The sequence below is a fragment of the Spinacia oleracea genome, chromosome 6 (assembly GCF_020520425.1).
Source record: "Spinacia oleracea cultivar Varoflay chromosome 6, BTI_SOV_V1, whole genome shotgun sequence".
Taxonomy (NCBI): domain Eukaryota; kingdom Viridiplantae; phylum Streptophyta; class Magnoliopsida; order Caryophyllales; family Amaranthaceae; genus Spinacia; species Spinacia oleracea.
In genome coordinates, this window is record NC_079492.1 from 148,615,819 (window position 1) to 148,636,473 (window position 20,655).

The window sequence follows — 20,655 nt, forward strand, 5'->3', positions numbered from 1 at the left end:
TGTCTAAGGAGATCAGGAGAAGAGTTTGAGTGAGGATAAATCCATAAAGTTTGTGTACAACTATAGATATAACTCATTTTAAAATAATGTTGTATGAATATTTAGAAAATAATGGTGTAGTTTATTAATTTTATGTAAGTAGTCAGCTATTGAGTTTTACAAAGAAAAAAGAATACTAGAGAAGATTCGGAAGCATTTTTCAATTACAATGACACCTCTTTAATACTTTGTGTTATTTTGTTTGAAATGTAATTTCTCAATGCAATTGACTATTGAGGAGATGTAGTACAAGAAGACGAGCAACATCCTAAAACACAAAATATAGGATCATATATACTCCCTTCGTATTTTATTAGGAGACACATTTAGCATTTCCGGTCGTATTTAACATAAAATGTTACTATCTTACCCCTTTTACCTTATAACGTTTATCATTTCCCACTCACTTTATTCATTTATTTTACACCATACATTTATTTTATACATAATTTATTACATCTACCCACTTTTTTATATGGTCTTCATTTTTCCGTAATATTTATGCAAATAGTAACAATACAAAACGGATGTAGTATTAATTTAGGGCTTGTTCGATATCGTTTTTTATTTTCAGATTTCTGTTTTTTTACAAAACTAAAAACCAAAATATGAAAACCAGAAATAGTACGTAGTTTTCAGTTTTTTGTTGTCAGTTTTCAAAAGTAATATGATTACAATAGGTATGACTATCTTTTAGTTCATAATTCAATCTAAATCATATAACTTATAAAATCAAAAAACCAAAAAGTAAAAACTGACAGTGATATCGAACGGGTCCTTATGGTGTCTAAGATTACATGCCTGGTTCATGGTACATTTCATCACCCAAAAAAATATACGAGTATATAAATATATTAACGCATTGAATACGTGGCTTATTGTAAGTGGTGAATGAGATCAAGCAGTAAAAAGAGAATGTATAGGAGCCACTAATCAAGCAAACAAGGGTCTTTAGTAACTACGTGTGTCTTGATCTCTTTGGTAATAGTACCCTACAAAATTAATTTAAAAATAGTAGTTCTAGTTCTAGAATGTATCGTGTTTCAAAATATCGCATGCAACAACAATTCACTACTTCTCATGATTGATCTTTGAACCTCGAGGTTCGAGCTTCTTGTAGTTTACTCGTATAATAAAATATAGTATCATTGTGGTGTATAAAGTGTAACCACAAAAAAATGCCTATCGATTTCCTCGATTTAGAAATTATTGCACCATTTAGACTTTATTTTTGGTTTAGGTGGTTATTTTACATGGTATCAGAGCTAGCATGATATAAATATCACGGGTTTAAATTTTATCTACCCATCCTTTTTAAAGTGGAATATTTAGCAGTGGGTATGAGGAGGTTCGTGTTGCATCCACATTCCAAGTCCACAAGGCTTTCATACGAGGTGGCGTAATAGAGTTTAAACTAATCTTACGTAGGGGTGTGCACGGTCCGGTCCGGACCGAAAATTGGACCGGAACCGGACCGGACCGGACCAATAGATTCCGGTCCGGTCCTCGGTCCTTGAAAATACACGATTCCGGTTTCCGATCCGTTCCAGTCAAAAACCGGAATTTTCCGGTCCGGACCGATGACCCGGATTATAATATTAAAAATATAAACTTTAGATAGAAGAGCCCAATTTATATCCCACATATATTAATCTCCTCCCGCAAAAAAAAAAAGACTTTGAGAATTTTTGTATATCAGTGGCCTTTATCCACTTTAAATTAAGCTTATCATGTGATGTATGCTATACTTATAAAGAAATATAGGTCGTAAAAAGATAAAATTGTAAAAACAAATTGAGTTTAAGATTGTAAACCGCAAAAATAAAATAAAAAACCGGTCCAAGCCGGTCCAAAACCGGACCGGACTTGAATTTTCCGGTCCGGTTCTGGTCCGGACCGGATTCTTTCCAGTCCGGTCCTCGATCCGCGAATTCTGAAAATTCCGGTCCACCGGTCCAACCGGTTCCGGTCCGATCCGATTTTGGACCTGTGCACACCCCTAATCTTAGGCTTCAACCATTCGCTTAAGCTTATGGTTGAGTTTGTCATTTGACATTCTTATATTAAGTTTGACTCTTTTTATATATAAAAATCAAAATAAGTCTAAATGTCTACTTTAAAAATATTTTTTTATTTTTTTATTTTTACTGATATATAATTAAAGATATTAACCGTCAAAGTTGTGTAATGACAAATTGGAGGGCGGAGAGGCCCAAATCAGATATGTGCCTCCAAACACATATCTGAGGGCACGGTGGTAAATGCACCATTATTTTGAGAACTTTTAAGTACCATATTTGAGAACTGGACACCATTTTTGAGTTTCTGAGTACCATTTTTGAGTTTCTGAGTACCATTTTTGAATTTTCAAGTACCATTTTTGAACTTATGAGTACTATATTTGAACTTATGAGTACCATATTTGAAGTTTTGAATTTGTTTTGGTCTGATATGTTTTTGTGAAACATATCTGGGATTGGAATATAGTTCCTCTAACATTGTCTCTTATGACATGCATGGAAGTTCAAATCTTATAGAATGAGCGTTGTGGGGTCCAATTAAACTTCCGCTCCTTTGTATGTGAATAAGTTAACGAATTAACAATGAGAGAAGTAATCAATCCTATAAGTTGATTAATTGTTATTGTCTTTATTTTTCTCCGACGTAGGACAATTCTGCATGTGCATATTTTCATAAAAAGTATAAGATCTCAACAATAACAATTTATTTTAGTCGGCGAAAATATTATTCATGGGAAGATAGAATATTGTGATATTGTTGAATATGTTGTTTTTTTTTTGAGAGAGATGAATATGATTTTTTTTTTTAGGGATGAATATGATTTTTTTATAATTCTTTTAAGCTTCTTACTAAATAGAATTGTGTTGAAAAACCAATTTCCTAATGACCACTTTGCGTCGGCCTTAATGTTGATAACAATTTTTTTAACGGATTTTTCATGAAATACCCCCGAATTATGGCGTAATTCACCAAATGCCCCTCGACTTTCAGAAATTCACCAAATGCCCCTCACAAATGACTTAATACCCAAAATACCCTTACTAATGACGCGCCGTTAGTCCTCCGTTAGCCTAATTTTTAAATTCACCAAATACCCCTATTTTATTACTTATTTCATATAATACCCCTATTCTGAAACTTAATTCACCAAATACACATAACTTAAAATTACCCATTTTGATGCTCAGCGGCTAGTTTTTATGTTTGAAAATTAGCCGTTGCTTATTGTTTGCTTATAAAAACCCCTTTTCTGACTATTTATTGTAGTTTTTCTATTGTTTTGTTAATTTCATATCATTTTTGTCATGAGTTTTCTTTCAAAATCATCATCCACACCCATGAATCCACATATGTAAGAGTCCCAAACAATTTCTAATATTATGGGAGGAAATTTCCATCTGAGGCTCCGATACAACACTCAGTAAGTTTCAATTATGATCCAATAAGTTCAGGCCTCATCCAGTAAAGACAATGCACTTTAGCTGAGCAAAAGGCCAAAAAACCCCATTTTCAAAGGGATCTTATGTAAGTGAAGCTGAAGTAATTCAATCTAAAGCTAACACCTTAATTTTCTTATTGTCCGAATGGTAAAGAAACTAAGAAATCAAGTTCAATAACACATACATTTTTATCACAACCTCGATTTCAACTTGGATTCATGATGTGAAAATCTTGAGTTTGGAGGCAAATCTTTGTGCCAAGATTCATGTTTTTTCACTGGTTCATGAGCTTTGGAACATACCTTAGTTTCATTTTTTTTTCTTGTTCCCTCAAATCCAAAAATAGACATTTGTCCATAAATCTGACCATGTCAATAGGACCTAGCTCAAAAGAAAAGTGGGAAAACCTTTATGCCTCGACTGTAAGGTTGAGAGAAAGTTAGGAGATTGAAGAAAGATGTTTGGAGGCAGTAGAGACAAGAGACAAAAGGGAGTTAACGTTAAATATGTGGCATGGAAGCAATAGAAGCCGAGGTAGCTGGAACATATGCGTTAGAATAAAATTAATAAGAGCTTTATTTTTAATCTGTTTGCATATGTTAAAGATATTTCCCATATTGAAAAAGGAATACCTTCCGATTGCGTGGTAAATATAATTAATTGGTCACATAAAGAATAAGGTACAAAAGAAGTAGCTATTTTCTTGAAGAGTTGCGACGTTTTGAGGTGTTTTTAGGAGTGTTTTCTGTTTTAGTGTTGTACCGGAGCTTCAGATTGAGTGTTGTATCAGATATTCGGATGTCAAATTTTCTCCCATGATAACAAAATTTATTTGGGACTCTTACATATGTGGACTCATTGGGTGTGGATGATGATTTTGAAAGAAAACTCATGACAAAAATGATATGAAATTAACAAAATAATAGGAAAACTACAATAAACCGTCAGAAAAAGAGTATTTATAAGCAAACAATAAGCAACGGCTAATTTTCAAACACAAAAACTAGCCGTTGAACATCAAAATGAGTAATTTTAAGTTATTGGTATTTGGTGAATTAAGTTTCTGAATAAGGGTATTTGGTGAAATAAGTATTAAAATAGGGGTATTTGGTGAATTTGAAAATTAGGTTAACGGAGGACTAACGGCGCATCATTAGTAAGGGTATTTTGGGTATTAAGTCATTCGTGAGGGGCATTTGGTGAATTTCTGAAAGTCGAGGGGCATTTGGTGAATTACGCCAAAATTCGGGGGTATAATAAATTTGATCATTTAGAATGAAGTCATGTACCTTTAGACTCGTCTAGGCCCCCTAGACAAGTATAATTTGGGATTGTTATTGATATTCACCAGTATTACCAAAAACTAAGAACAAATGCTACTAAAAAATTTGTGTTTTTTTTTTAACAAAGAGAACAAAGAAAGCTAAAAATAAACAAAACTAGAAATAACGACTAAAACCAAAGCAAAAGCTAGCGTTGTCGAGCATGAGCAACCAGGAGACCCGGAGAGACCACACAAAGACTGACCGTAAGAAGTTAAAACAAAAACGCAAGACCGTAACAATTGATGGATAAACCAGATTAGCCAGACAGCCGAAACTGGAGTCACACAATTGAAAAGAAAAATCTACTTATTCACTCCTACATGATAGTAGGTACATTGTTGTTTATTTCAACAAGTGAAGCAATAATTATTAATAATGAAGAATACACATGCTTACATAAATAAGAAAGAACAAAAATGCATCAATAAGAGAGAACAAATTTGCTTATTTGAATGCTATATGATTTCTTCTTCTAGGGCCTTAATTAACTTTATCGAATTGCACAACTTATCAACTCAAGCCCATTTTATCAGGCCATCATATTATCGCCTATCACATAATCTACAAACAGCGCCGCAATATACTTATTCTGAGTAAAAAACCTAATAAAATAATCAAAACGCTAAACGATCTACGTGTGAAACCTTTGAAATCTTATCCAACAAAATCTCTTTTAATCTTTTTCAATTCAGTAGAAAATCAACTAAAAAATGGTAAAACTAGAAATAAAAGGAAAAAATCCGAATTCCGCAAGTCCGAATCAATCACATTAAGAAAGAAATACCATGTCACCCATTCCCCACTTATTTATTGAGAAAAAAAAATACAAATTCTTGGAATTCAAAATTGTCCAAATGTGTTATATATGTCCAATATTTTTTTTATTTTCCTATCAAATTTTAAAAGAGAGAGAAGAAGATGATGCATGAAGAAGAAGCAAACAACACGTTGGGGATGATGGGGAGAGAATTTTAGCATAGAAAATTTTGGATTGGAGAAGAAAAACACACAATAAAACAAACAAACAAATAAATTTAAATACTATATATAAATAAAAAGGTCAGTCTTTCTTCATTTTTTATTTTTTATTTGCTCTGTTTTCTCAGTGTGATGAAGAAGAAACATCTCAAGTTTAAACCACTCAAAGAGCTGTACGATCATGGCGACACCCTTACGAAATCCAAGGTACGTTTTTCTAATTCCAATGTATTTTCTTTCTTTTTTCTGTCATTTTATTTAATGTTTAATCATTTTTTGGGGGTTTAATTTTTTCTGGGTTCGTCAATTCTTTGCATGTTTCTGGAAATTTCGTGACTTTTTGGTTGATTCTTTCTGTGAAATTGAGTAGGGTTTTGATGTGGTTGAAGGTTTTTTTTTAATCAATGTGAAATTATCGGTTATTTGAATCCCATTTTTACGGGAATTGATTAAAATGGTCTAATAATGTGAGAAAATTGCGGGGTTTGTTTGTTCGTTCGTTCGTTAGGTTTTTATTCAAAAAATTGTGGTTTTATTATGATGATTAATCGTGTATTTGTTAATGTGATAATTATATCTCATCAACGAAACAATGGTGGATGGATGATGATGCACGTGTGATTAGTAAATAAAGGCAGAATTAGGATTAATATGGGGATTTGGGAAAGGTAATTTGCTTTTATTTGATTTGCTTTATAGGAAGTTTGTGTTAGTCTATCTCCAGTTGATGAAGGTGAATGGGATCATCGATTAATCCTGCTATAAATAAGAATCATTGTTGTCGACTCCAAGTTTTCGATATAGTGGTATGAACTATGATTTGTTGTTGAGTGTTGCTTGACATTTCTCGTATTTCCATTTGTACTACTGTAGATTTTTTTAGGATAATCAGGAACCCTCATTTTTCTGGATGAGGGTTAGATGAACATTGAGGTTTCATTTCATGCTTAATTCATTTCACCTGAAATCCCATACTTGAACTTTTTTAGCCTTCATCTGAACTTGAATGTATGATTCATTTCTGGGAAAACTGGGATGCTGCTTTATTTTTGAGAATCAGTCAACACAGCTATATTATTTCGCCGTTCTTTTTGTAGCTTTCGTGAAACAAACGTTAGGAATGTCTGTATTCCATATAACTCTTTGATAATCTACCCAATTTGACGATTTCATGATTTTTAAAACATATATTGTGGTGGATTTCAGCATTATTATAAAGATGAAGCTTCTTTTATCTTGTATCAAAGGGTTTGATCAGGTGTTATAGGCATAAGACTGGGCTTGCTTTTGGCGTTATGTGGCGTATGTCTTTGCACTTCTGATATGATATAAGCAAGCCTTGAGGCTGTACTATGGTTTAGCCTTTTCTCTGAGTATTCTAATCTTAATTTGCATAACAATTTGCATTTTATTTGTGAAATGTCTATCCCTCCAATGAATTATCTTCTTGACTTTCTTGTGGTATGAAGTTGCTTTAATTTCCTTACCTGATCGGCTAATTGTACTGTATTCTGTCTCACTTTATTAATTACGATCTGAATTTTGAACAATTTCATGAATATGTAGAATTTTTTTTAGTTGTATGAGCAATAACGAGCATTTTCTGAAATGTACAAACAGGCTGTAGGTTTGTTCAAAGTGTCCCCGAAGGAGTCAACTATGGATCAAGTTTCAGTTATGGATCCATCTCAGGAAACAAAAGTCAAAAGTCACAGGCAGTTACCACCCAGTGATGAAGTGAGTAGTATACCTTCAACTTTTTGTCAGAACTCATATTCTGAAGATTTACTGAGGCTCCGTTCTATTGGACTTATTTTGTCTGAACTTATATTATCTGTACTTATCTGAACTTAACTGAACTTAACTGAATTTATCTGAACTTATTTTATCTATAAAAAACTTATTTTATCTAAAATAAACTTATTTGTGTGTGAAAATGTCTGAAAATAAACTTATTTTTTCTGAACTTAATTGAACTTATTTTGTCTTAAATAAGTCAAAATAAGTCGAACAAAACAGAGACTGGGTTTGGATTTTTTGAAAGCTCCTGATTCCTCTAAAGATTTGCTAATGCTTCAACATGTTACTACTTCTCAGGCCAAAGTAGAACATCAGGATAAAGATGTTTTCGAGTGCCAAGGGGATGATAATTCTTGTATAAGCAAAGATGATGGTGCAATTATGATCACTAGTGATCAATTTGGTGGAGCAGATAATATGATTGTTACATCTAGAGCAGCTTCAGTTAGTAGCCCGTGTCCTGATGTTTTGGAGAAACCTTGGAATGGTCCATCTATCAGAAATGGTTCACCAATTGCAGATAATACAGTTGTTACATCCAAAGCAGCTTCAATTAGTAGTCCCTGTCCTGATGTTTTGGAGAAACCTTTGAATGGTCCATCTATCAGAAATGGTTCACCAATTGCTACCACACAGGATCCTCCTCTTCACAACCAGAACATAAACCACGGGGATGAACCAGATGAGTTAGTGGACGTATGTTCTTTATTACCGTTTTCCCCTTTCTTTTTCCGACTGCAGTTTTCTTCGAATTTTTTGTAGTATATTTGCACATGAGAAAGTTATTGGCTATATGAAATCCCTGGGTTTGTCAGCAGCTATGCTGGAGTTTAAGTTTCGTGTTTTGTTTAGCGTGTCCTATTTATGTTTAAATAATGTGGATCATTAGGATAGTGTTTTACTTAGCATGTCAGAATATTGTTTAATCTAAATGGAACTCCCGGGAAGACTTTGAAAACATAGAATAAGAGGTCATGTCACGCGTAGAAGTCTAGCTTTCTCACCGTTTTGAACACAGTAAGTGTGAAAAGAATTTGTCTTTTTCTTAGTAGCTGGGGGTTAGAAGTTAGAACCTGCCATTTTAAAGAAAAAGAAGCTGTTGCATAAAATGTAATGTGGATTCTATTGTGTGAGGATCTTAGTGTCTCATCCCATTGAAATTGGATTTATTGTGGAAAGTAGTTTGCAAAATTCTCTTGCTTGTCATTTCAGTACTTAAGGTGTGATAATCCCTCAAAACAAAGCTTGCATGTTTTGTGGCAAATTGGATTTCAAATCCGCATCTATATCTTTGTCAAATTATTCAACTGGTAGGGAAGAGTTGGATTTTATGGTTTGCTATTCTGGATTTGTAAAAAATTTAGAAGCATTGCCACATCATATTAGTTGATCGACTACATAAACTTAAGTTAAATATATTCTAGTGTATATGGATCTAACTCAATTTCTGGTTTTAGGTTGTTTCTCTAATATAATAGTGAATTTTTTAATGTCGTGATCTGGTACATTAACTGTGGATTGTGTACATGTTGCTGGAACTCATTTTAGAGCTTTTAGGTGGCCTTCACTAAAAATGATGCGGGATAGTATTTTTTTGCCAAGTGCTTGGATGATATCTTGTGTTTCTTATAAGTACATGTTGAAGTATCTGCCTCTTGTTATATAAACTGTCACTTGTTTCATATTTATGCGTGGGTTGACATTGCTCGTTCCATGTGGTATAGGTGAAAGTATGTGATATTTGCGGTGATGTTGGTCGGGAGGCATTACTTGTTGTTTGTAGCAAGTGCAGTGACGGGGCAGAGCATATGTAAGTCTTCATATAGCTGTGTATTTGATCATTGTACTAAATTTGGAATCCCTGCAAAGCATAAGTACTGATACCTCTTTTTGCATTTTGGCTTATAACACTATTAGTTATTGCATGAGCCCAAAGATGGAAAATGTTCCGGAAGGTGATTGGTTTTGCGAAGAGTGCTTGTTGATGCAAGATCCAAAGAGACAGAGGCAAGTTATGTTGGAGATATCAGACAATACTTTAAAGCCATCATGTTCAAAGGAACTAAGCCGGGTTTCACCAATAAAGAATTCTGCTATTCAACATGATGGTAAAATGAAGAGAAATAAAGGAATTGTTGATGCAAGTGTTGAGCCGTTGAAGATTTCTGGTTTTGTGAGGAAACCACGGTTGACTTCTTTGAAGAAGATGAATAAAGGGAAAATTGCGGCTCGTCAGGTATCTTCTTTTGTTGATCTTCCTGGTAAGATCACGGTGAAGCAAGCATGTTCATCAGATCATAGATCACACAAACCTGAACAACAATCTTGTGGAGGCAAGTTGTTCTTGTCAATTCCCATGTCAATTGACAACGTGGTGGAGTGGACATGTCAATGTTCAGTTTAATTACTCACTGGAATTTCTTTTCATTTGCAGGATCTTTTAACATTAAAAAAAGAGTTGACAGTAAATACAAGAAAAATGCTGTCTGTGAACTGAAAAAAGACCATCATGACAAAATGGAGTTCAATTCTTTGTCATTGACTGGGGCCAGCTCAATTCCTCCAGATGTGTCAAATACGCAGTCTTCTGTTTCAAATATAAAGGGTGTAAGATATGGATGTGAAAAAAACTCCACTGAAAATAGCACCAATCAAGCAGGTTTGCCATTTGTTAGATATAGTTCAAGAAAAGGCGGCTCTTCTAGGACCAAAGTGGTTCCCAAGATTGTTAAGGCAGCATATTTACCCAAAAAGAATGCTGAGGATAAAACAGCCATCCAGGTAAATGGGAATACGAATGTTAAAGAACTTGGTTCCGTTGTTGATGAAGGAAAAAACTGCGTGAAATCATCAGGTATGATTCAACTAACATGTTCGGACTTTAGCCTATTTTTGAACCGTGGTTTTCAGTGTGTTTGGGAAGTCTAGTTTAATGAGGAAAAATGTGTAAAATTGTGGAAATATGAGAATTCCTTAATTTTAGCTTGTTTTCTAATTTAAATGGAAAAGTGAAGAAAATGAAATGTGTGGAAATCAACTAGTTATATTTTACCTGTTTTATAAGTGAAAAATGTGTAGTATTCCATTTTCCATAGTTTTCCATAATAATTAGCCAAACAAATTAAAATTTAGAGATTTCCACATATTGCTCCATATTTACTTTTATATAGATTTCCATAGTTTTACTTTTCCTCACATTTCCACATTACCAGCTAATGTTCAAGCACTTTTTCTTTCCTCTATTGCTTTCTTAATTGTTGGTTTTGTTTTGTTTAGTAGCTGGATCTGTTGAAGAAAGTAAATCACCCTGTCATTCGAGCTATGTGATCAATTCTCCTGCCAAAAATGACAATGCTTACCCTGATATAATGAGCTTATCCACTTTAAAGCCTGAGTTAGACAACACTCATTCAGTTGCTACTTATAAGGTTCTGCCACTTGATTTTCTACACATGAAATCCATGCCTACACTCGATTCAGTAGATATCGACCATATGGTTCCTGACGTGACTTCTGCTGTCCCAGAATCTAGGTGTATTTGGAAGTACGTTCATTTCTTTGTTTGGTTATTCCCTCTTCTTTGTTCTTCATTTTTAACCCCCATTTCTTAATTTTTTGGAGCATCTGAGATTAAGGTGTTGCATATTTATTTAGCGGTGCATTCAAATTGGAGAAAAATGGAAAACTTCCGACTGACTGCAATGGGGTACAAGCTCACTTATCGACTAGTGCATCGTCCAAGATTGCTGAATTGGTTATTAAGTTTTCTGATGAACTTGTTTTAAAGGAAGTGCCTCGACTGCTTACTTGGCCCATTCAGTTTCAAAAGAAGTATCCCACCGAACAAGATATTGCTCTCTATTTCTTTGCTCAAGATTTATGTAGGTTAGTAATGCTGGAATTCTCATATGTCTTTCTGTTGAAAAGGTTTAAATTTCTTGCCTTTCTAATTTTTTGGCATTTCATGCAGTTATGAAAAAGGTTACAGGATGTTGCTTGAAGGCATGACACATAATGATTTAGCCTTGGAGGCGAACTTTGGGGGTTTTCAGCTTCTAGTTTTTCCTTCCAGCTTGCTTCCTGTGAGATCTCAGGGTAAGTATCTCTTTGATATTTTGGTTAGTTTTTCTTACTAAAAACCTAACTTCCTTCATCACCTGGGCTCCGTTTGGTCTGGTGTAAAACGTTTTCAATGTAAAATGATTTTCCATGGAAAACATAATTCCAAATTAGTTTTCCTTTGTTTGGTTCCTTAAAAGAAAATGGGAGTAGATGGTGAAGATTGAGGGGAAGAAAGGAGAGGGAGGTAAGGAAGAAAGGTGGAAAAGTGGTTTCCCTCCCTTTCAGGTGGAAAAGTGGTTTCCACTTTCCAGGGAGTTATGAAAAATTGTTTTTCCCTTGCCAAACTAAACAACCTAAAATGAAAGAAAAGGGGAAAATATTTTTCCATGAAAACGTTTTACACCCTACCAAATGGAGCCTAAAGTGAATGTTTATTTTCTATGTCCCCTTCCCCAAAGAAATGAGCGTCCTTTTTTGTCTCTAAATTCTAACATGTTTTTGACAGGCTGGAATTCCCTGCCATTTTTATGGGGTGTTTTTAGAGTGAGGAACCTTGATGATTTTCAAATCCCTAGCTTGAACATTGCGACTGTGAATCAAGGTTACCTTCCCGTTACTTGTGGATCAAATAACAAATTTATTTCTGCACTAGTCTCTGGAAGTGGCTCTGCACTTCATACATCAGACGATTCCATGAACGGGCCAAAACTTGCTAACCCAGTGGTTTCCCAATCTTCGGCTTTAATTAAATATGGGGATCAATTTTTTGAACATGAAGTACCTTCACTGAAGAGAAGTATTGGAACTCTGAAAAATGATGATGCCCAAGTTGATATTATTTCATTCGCCCGTGATTGGAGAAGAGAAGATTCTGGTGGAGCGCTACGTAGTTTTGACTTGCAGGTATGATTCACCTAACTTATCTGCCCTTGTTGTTGACAGTAATCTGCATTCTAAAGTTTTGTGAGCAGTTTTTCCCTCATAATTGCAGAGAGGATTAAGTAATTAGCTTTATTCCTGCAATTGTAAAGGAAAGCATTTCTGTAAACTATTGATTCAAAAGGAAAAAGAGGGGCCTTAGTACTTCACAGCGAACATGAACAGTTTTATGAGGCACTATATTGGTTCAAAATGTTACAAGAAGTTGAATTTTCTCCATCAGGTTCTTTTTCCAAATTATGAAAAATTGTCTTAGAAAAAGAAAATACGAGAAGGAACAGGATTTGTTTATTTTTTTTGTTATGGATCATCTTGTTTAAAATGAATCATCTATCTTTGCCAGTGAAACACTCTTGGAGCAGAGTGTTATTTATAAGAACTGCAATATATTTTGACAAAGAAACAGGAAAAGGGAAATTATTTATGCCTCACTAGTGTGAAGGCTCTCCATCTTTCTAGGTTAGTCACCTTAGATTAAGGCTCTGTTCTGTTCACCTTATTTTCAATTATTTCAGGAAAAATAAGTTCAAATAATTTTAGTTAAGTTCAGATAAGTTCAGGAAAAATAAAGGTTGATCAAGTCCCATTTACTAAAATAAGTTTGATAAGTTCTAATAAATTCAGTTAAGTTCAGATAAGTTCAAATAAGATACGTTCAGGAAAAATAAGAAAAAAAGTTCAATCCAGATAATTGGTTGTGTTCGTATGAGCTTTGTTTATGGTTTATGCTATTAGTCTTGGTATAGGTTGTCCAAGTCTTCGATTCCTATATGTGGCACGAGCTTGTCTTTCATGTATTCATTACTTTGAGTTCCTTTTGCAGAAAGGAAATAGATTCACTACGGGAATTGGATTATGTTCTGAAGGAAGCTACAAGGATCCGAGTTTCACACAAGTTGACAACTCTGCCTCCGATTTCTGGCAAAGGCACCAACTTTACAACGGGAGTTCTTTATCTTTAGGTTCAGGACCATCGAGATCATCTGACGGTGGAGGTTGTGCCAAGTCAGCAGAGGATCCCAGTAACTATAATTCTCTTGATCTCGACCTCTGTCTAGGCAGTAGTAGTTCAGGTTCAGAAAAAGCCGTCAACTTGGATTTGGCTCTCGGCTTTACCAGCAAAAGTAAATATAAACCTAATAAAGATTTGTTGAAGGATGGAAATAATCGAGATAAGAATGTTTCACTTGTCCTCTCACTTGGGATGCCATGCTCAACTAACTGATGACTTTGTATGGCTGCTGGTGTTTCTGAGGGCCGGCTTTTCTACACAGGCTTTAGGTATAGATGATAATGTAAATATTACATACATAGAACAAAAGATATGTCATAATAATAGCTAGATGCTTATAATATGAGAATATGTAGTAGTAATAGTAGTAGTAGTAATAGTAGTAGCAGCAGCGGCGGCAGGCGTGATGATAGTTAAATGTGTGAAATACATTGTGAGAAGTGAGAAGTGTTTCTGTTGAGCAGTAATAGAGATGTTTTACAGTGTCTCTTTTTCCTTCGGTATTTATGTATTCATATAATGCTCAAAGTGGGTTTGTTAACCATATTGTATGCAGCCTGCATATGGTTAAGTTTCTGAGTAGAGCTGAGACTGAGAGTAAGAATCAGGTAAAAATGTGCTTCTCAAAATTATGAGTTCCTAATAAGGACTTCACAATGACACAACTATATTGTAAATTGTTTGTACGTATTCAGGGCATGTTCGACAAAACTAACTGTAAATTGTTTATATTTTCGTTCACAAAAAAGTGTAATGACAAATACATTTTGAGTACGCTTAGGTATAACTATGACCAAGTACACACTTAACGCGACTATCGGTTGCTTCGTGGTATAATTTTTAGTGTACGTGCAACACATCGTTTGACATACACCTTTTACTTAACCTTACCTTCATCAGAATTACTCTCTCCATTCTTAAGAGTTCTTCTCATTTTCCTTTACCGTATTTGTCAATGCACATTTTGTATCGTTAATAACTTTAATTATAGTAAAATTATAAATTATAAAATTATAAAATTTTGATATTGCTAAAGTATTCAACATGACTATCTTCTTTTTGCCTTATACTCTTATATTTGCAAAGAATTAGAGATTTTCTTCCTTTATAAATCGTGTCAACATGAATGAAAAAAATTTGGGGGAACAGAGGAAGTATATCCGAATGTATAATAATGTTGATTATGTAGTAGTAATTTGCAAGCTTATAAATTCATAATAATAATAATAATAATAATAATAATAATAATAATAATAATAATAATAGTGCTAGACAAATCAGGGCCGGCCCTGGGGCAGGGCATAAGGGGCCGCCGCCCAGGGGAAAAGGCCCAACATATATTAAACCAGTTAATACCAAAATATGTAATATTTAATGAAAACTTACATAAGTATGCATTGCAGAGCAGTGGTTGTTTGTGTGATATGTCAAGGTGTCCGCCAAGGTTCGACTCTTTCCGAGGTGGTAATTTTTTTTTGTTTTTTTCCTTTGTTGTTATTTCTCATTTGCTAACTATGCAATTATAATCTATTACCTAATTTTAATCCAAATGAACACCAAAAATAGAGCCGTGTACAATCCTTATAATCATATATTTTCTTCTTCTTTTGTTAATATAATCACACACCTTGTTTTAATTTGGAGTTTAGCAAAAATAGTAATTTATTGTACTTAAAAAATTATTACTCACTTGCTAAAATTTCAAGTGACATTTCCCTTCAGTAATTCATCATTGTTTTATGCTTGATGATTAATGTTTAAAATAGTAGAATATATATAATAATGGCACAAGGTTGAAAGTATTCAAGCCTTCATATTTTGTAATAGAGTTAATTTCTCATGGCTAATTGAATTAGATATAGAGTAGTATTGAGTCTTAAGAAGTGAAACGCCAATTATTTACATACATTTTTCAATAAAAAAGTACATTCATCGATTCACAATTTTTTTGTCTATGTGCCTTTTAAAGTAAGGGCCTCAAATTTTTGTTTCGCCCATAGGCCACCAAAAAGTCAGGACCGCCCCTGGACAAATGCAGTATTCGTTTGTTACATTCATGTGTGCAACTGATGGACTAACAAACAAGTTGGAGAAATACACAGAATCCCAAAAGTATCTTTTGAGTCAATTTTCAGTGATTGGCCTACCTCGTGTGCTTGCTCACAGGATCATGGAGTATTTATATCACATTCTGTACTCTCTCTCTCCTTCTCCATCCCCACCAAATCGACGGTGACAGATCCCTCTCTCTCTGCAACTGGTGGTGGCGGTTGGTGAAGATAAAGTGTGACTAAATTTATAAAAAAAGCAAAGTTTTTTCTAATAATTGGGGCTGAATTTCATCATCTTTAACCTAAGGTTACATTCTTACACACGTCCCTTTATCTCTTTTGTCATTTTACCCCCTTTTGTGGCTCTCAAATTCTGATTCTGGGCAACCCATTTCTCTATCTTTTCTGTGTTCATATAAATTTTCATAGAATCCCCAAAAAGAATCCCAAATTTAAATGGGTCAGCTTCCTTGATTTATTTTCCCTCTTTTCTGGGTTTTTCTTCTAATTTGTTTATATTCTTGCATTTTATTGGGTTCATGCTTTAACACTCAAATGGTATAATATGTGGTTATATTTTTTCTGGGTATATGTTAAATTCTTTAGTTGTTCAAATGTGATAGAGATGGGATTAAAATGTAATAATGTGTGGATTTTTTTTTTCTTTTGCAGATCGAGTATTCTGATTGAGTAATTGATTTGGAAGCTTGTTTCTGCTGGGATTTGAGCTTTTCTGACTGTAACTTTGGTTGCATAAGAATTATTAATTGGTAAGAATCATTTCTTCAAGTTTGTTTATGATTTTGCAATTTGCATCTAATCATTGTGATTTGTTAGCTGATTTAGTCATTGTGATTCGTTAGACTTTAAGAGGGATTTATTCATCTTAGTCTTTAAGAGGGATTTATCTGAGTGTCTTGCTCAATGTTTAGTTAGCTGTTTCAAAGATTGTTACTGTATCACTTTAGACAATTGCAATGGTGAATAGAATTTCTGTTTGTTTTAAAAACTTCAGAATTGGGATGTTTACATGTGATGCTATCTGTTTGAATATCTTTTCAAGAACTGATTCTTTAAGTTGCTGTGGGTTTGATTGTTGTGGTCTATGGCTTCTTTTTTACCTCATAAAGCAATGCTAACTAAACTTTGTTTTCAATAAAGGATTTTGTAGTTTAAGAGGAGACCGTTTTTAAACTGTGAGTAGTAATAGATGACCTTATTGAATTTTATGATAAACTCGGTTATCCTGAAATATAGGACGAGAAATGGTGGTACAGGGTAGAATAAAGAGGGAGCTGAGTACCCTACAGTTGAATATCTTGAAATGGTTCAAAAACTTTCAATTCTCCCAATCCTAATAAATGGAGGATTGCTTCAAGGCATTTGAAATTTTACATGTGATTCAGTTGAAGGATGAGACTAGTGCCTGAAGTATTGGCTAAAGAAGTTACGGTCAGGCCTGAGAGATTTCCTTCAAGGCTTTTGACTAGCATTGTGAAGATTGATTGTTTTTGTCAACCTTTGTGATTAGTGTGTGAACCCAACTTTCATGCTTTGGCGTGGTATTTTACCCTAGAACAATGATGGTGTTTTGCAGGCAGAAGGTGTATACTGCATAGTCTACGACTTAATATTTACCGTTTTTCTGACTAGTTTTCATGCATTATAAACTAGTGGAATTGTGACCAGCACAAATAAGAGGAATCCCCTGAGTTACTTTACTTTCTTAAAGTTCCCACAATTGTATGTTCGTCACAAGAGTTGCGGTGCATCACGGCACTAGGGTAGTTTGGAGGCTGGGTGTGAATTTTGACATGGTGCACTGCAAGATCAACCAGTTCCTAAAAGCACAAGTTTGTTAACTGTGTGAGACTTTTAATGTTGATTGGTAGAACAAATGGTCCCATGGTTCCTTTAATACAAATTGTGGTTGTATCATTAAGGCAGTCTTCTATTTCATCATTGAGTTGTCATCCTCTGTGAAAATGTGATTAGGTCTTCCTTCACTGTATATAGTAGAACTGGAACTGGGTTAGCTGGTATTCAGCCTACAAACCTACTGTTCAGCAATTCAGCTTGGAGTTATATCCATTTACTTGAAAAATTACAACATAATGCAGAATCTGACTAAGTCTCCCTGTGGATGAAACTATATATGTAAATGTTTGTTTTTCTTTTAAGGCTCCGTTTGTCTTGACAGAAAACACTTTTCCGGAAAACTGTTTTCTCATTTTCCTTTGTTTGTTTTGTTAAGGGTGGAAAACAATTTTCCCAAATGTGGAAAACAACTTTCCCTTTGAAAAGAAGCCACATTTTCCACTCTAATCCCTTACATTTCATTTTCCTCTCATTTCCACTTCCATGTTATTTTTCTTTAACACCTCCATTTTTTAATAATTTCACCATCTAGGTTTTAGCACTATTCTCATATAGTTATTTTTTGTGATTTATATGTAAGGAAAAGTATATCCATGTGGGATCTTGTTAGATTCGTCTCGAAATATACTTCCAAATTATCAAATTTTTTATAATCTTTTCAAATGTATAATGAGAAATGTTATTGGTTAAAATAGTGCCTCAGATGGTGCAATAAAAAAAAATGGAGGAACTTGTGAGGTGTTCAACAAAGGAAAACTATTTTCCCTTGAAAAGTGTTTTCCTTTGAAACAAATGAAGCCTAAATTTCTCTGAGATGTGCTCTTCAACCATCTGGAGTCTTGGATACATATTGAATTAGCCCCCTAATCAACCCCCTCATTAACAAACCTAATTAACCCATCCATTAACCCACTAATCCACCCATTTCTTTATGTATCTTCCTTCAGAGATGGGAGACGTAGCAAAGGACCTGACAGCAGGGACTGTCGGAGGGGCGGCACAGCTGGTTGTCGGGCATCCCTTCGACACCATCAAGGTGAAGCTCCAAAGCCAGCCAACTCCTCTTCCTGGCCAAGGTCCCCGGTACTCAGGCGCAATGGATGCCGTGAGGCAAACAATAGCCGCAGAAGGTCCCAAGGGTTTGTACAAAGGTATGGGGGCCCCACTTGCTACTGTTGCGGCTTTCAATGCCGTACTCTTCACGGTTAGAGGCCAAATGGAAACCATGTTAAAGTCAGAACCTGGTGCATCCCTCTCAGTTGGCCAGCAAGTCACATGTGGTGCTGGAGCTGGAGTTGCTGTCTCTTTTTTGGCTTGCCCCACAGAATTAATCAAGTGCAGGTACAATGAAACTGAATTTTGCTTCTTAAGTTTACTTTTCTTCCCTTTTTTTAACCCTCAAAGTTGGTCAGAATTTAGATGTGGTTGTTTGCTTACCTGTATACTTCACTCTCAGGAAGCAAAATGTGACATTGATTACTGGTTTACCTTAATGGGATGTGTTGGCTGGAATACTGTTATCTTCTGGTTGTTTTTGGCAGGAATTTGCTTTGCTGTTGTTTTCTATGTTGGTTTGGCTAACGGTTTCCTCCTACTAGTTATGCGTAGACCTGGTTATTGGACATGGTAGCCCAATGGGTATAGGGTTTGGGTCAAGTTAATAGGGTTCTTATTGGGAAAGAGCTCTTATTGGACAGGGCTCTTATTGAACAGGGTCAATATAGCTCCAAACTTTTTACATAGTAATTCTAAAAATTAAAATAGTTATGATATAAAAAAATTATATGGATAGTTTTGTATTCACTTATTCGCATACGACTCTTTTTTTCCATTTTCCTTGTTTGTTTATTGACTCGCCCACTATCGGTCTGCATATTGACCAGTGACCCGATCTGACCTGTCCATTATTGACCCGTTAAAATTGACTCTTTCATTACCCGACCAGCTTTTGACCCGCACTGACCCTGACCGGACCCGCCCAATAACCAGGTCTAGGACTTATGCGTAAATGGTGCAATTTCTTTTTTATTATTTGTGAAGTTCTTTATCTATTACCCAAAGTAAGAATTTGATTTGTGTCATGTAATCTTATCTAAATTTCACAAAGAATTGATTGTATTACCAATGTTTTATCTGTGTAAGAGTTTGATCAAATTTTCACACTTTTTTCTGACATCCATGGCAAGAACAGGTTACAAGCCCAAAGTTCCGTATCCGGAGTTGGCGCAGCTGCAGTAGCAGTAAAATACGGAGGACCAATAGACGTAGCAAAACAAGTCTTATCAGAAGCAGGTGCAAGAGGTCTCTTCAAAGGCTTGATCCCAACCCTAGCCCGTGAAGTACCAGGAAATGCTGCAATGTTCGGTGTATATGAAGCTGTCAAAATGTACATGGCTGGTGGTCAAGACACTTCCGGGTTAGGTAGAGGCTCGTTGATCATGGCGGGTGGGATAGCCGGGGCTGCCTTTTGGGGGTCCGTTTACCCTGCTGACGTGGTCAAGAGTGTTATTCAAATCGATGATTTTAAGGCACCAAAATATTCAGGGTCTATGAACGCGTTTAAGAAGATATTAGCTGCTGAAGGTGTGAAAGGGTTGTATAAGGGATTTGGTCCGGCAATGTGTCGGAGTATACCGGCGAATGGTGCTTGTTTCTTGGCTTATGAGGTTACTAGGTCTAGTTTAGGGTAGGGTGAATTTTTATGTTCATGTGTTTTTCTTGAATAATATTACCTGATTTGAATTGTTATTGTTGATAATTCTTTCAAACCTTTGCTTCAACTACTCATTTCTTACCCCTTTGAATAAAATTTTGCATAGGAATTATGGTTTATGTTCAATTAACTTTTGTGACTGTGAAGTATGAACATTGGGTTGCAAATGAAGGAGATCACTGGCCAATTACTTGACCATTTGTGAAGTTTGATGATCCCCTTTTACCTAGAAAGACAAAAATAGAGATGAAATGAACTTTTTTATCCAAATTATTTGAATTTAACTACACTATCTATCGATCCTTGGTTTTAACAAGAAGTTAGGGACGAGACCGGTTAAAACGCGGCTCTCTCTTGTGCACGGATCATCATTCCATATCGTTTTTGGTTCTGTTGT

General features: G+C 35.0%; 2 protein-coding genes across 5 annotated transcripts; both read left to right on the forward strand.

Moving 5' to 3' along the window:
* Nucleotides 1-5,683: 5,683 nt before the first annotated feature.
* On the forward strand, nt 5,684-14,103 carry LOC110792121 (uncharacterized). Of its 2 annotated transcripts, none has more exons than XM_021996935.2 (11): nt 5,684-6,010; nt 7,424-7,540; nt 7,901-8,299; nt 9,328-9,413; nt 9,521-9,936; nt 10,038-10,457; nt 10,883-11,147; nt 11,258-11,488; nt 11,574-11,698; nt 12,171-12,568; nt 13,428-14,103. In XM_021996935.2, exons 1-11 carry the CDS (start codon nt 5,936-5,938, stop codon nt 13,827-13,829), a joined length of 2,934 nt encoding a protein of 977 aa, XP_021852627.2. In that variant the 5' UTR covers nt 5,684-5,935; the 3' UTR covers nt 13,830-14,103. The 2 variants fall into 2 exon arrangements, with proteins under 2 accessions (XP_021852627.2, XP_021852624.2); XM_021996932.2 differs by having other exon boundaries at nt 5,686-6,010; nt 10,880-11,147.
* A 1,669-nt stretch (nt 14,104-15,772) lies between these two features.
* On the forward strand, nt 15,773-20,384 carry LOC110792103 (mitochondrial carnitine/acylcarnitine carrier-like protein). 3 transcript variants are annotated; one of them, XM_021996915.2, is made up of 4 exons: nt 15,773-16,225; nt 16,340-16,437; nt 18,493-18,886; nt 19,737-20,384. In XM_021996915.2, the coding sequence occupies exons 3-4, from the start codon at nt 18,495-18,497 to the stop codon at nt 20,233-20,235; spliced, it is 891 nt and encodes a 296-aa protein (XP_021852607.1). In that variant the 5' UTR covers nt 15,773-16,225; nt 16,340-16,437; nt 18,493-18,494; the 3' UTR covers nt 20,236-20,384. The 3 variants fall into 3 exon arrangements, with proteins under 3 accessions (XP_021852607.1, XP_021852610.1, XP_021852617.1); XM_021996918.2 differs by having other exon boundaries at nt 15,818-15,974; XM_021996925.2 differs by having other exon boundaries at nt 15,981-16,127.
* The last annotated feature ends 271 nt before the right edge of the window (nt 20,385-20,655 follow it).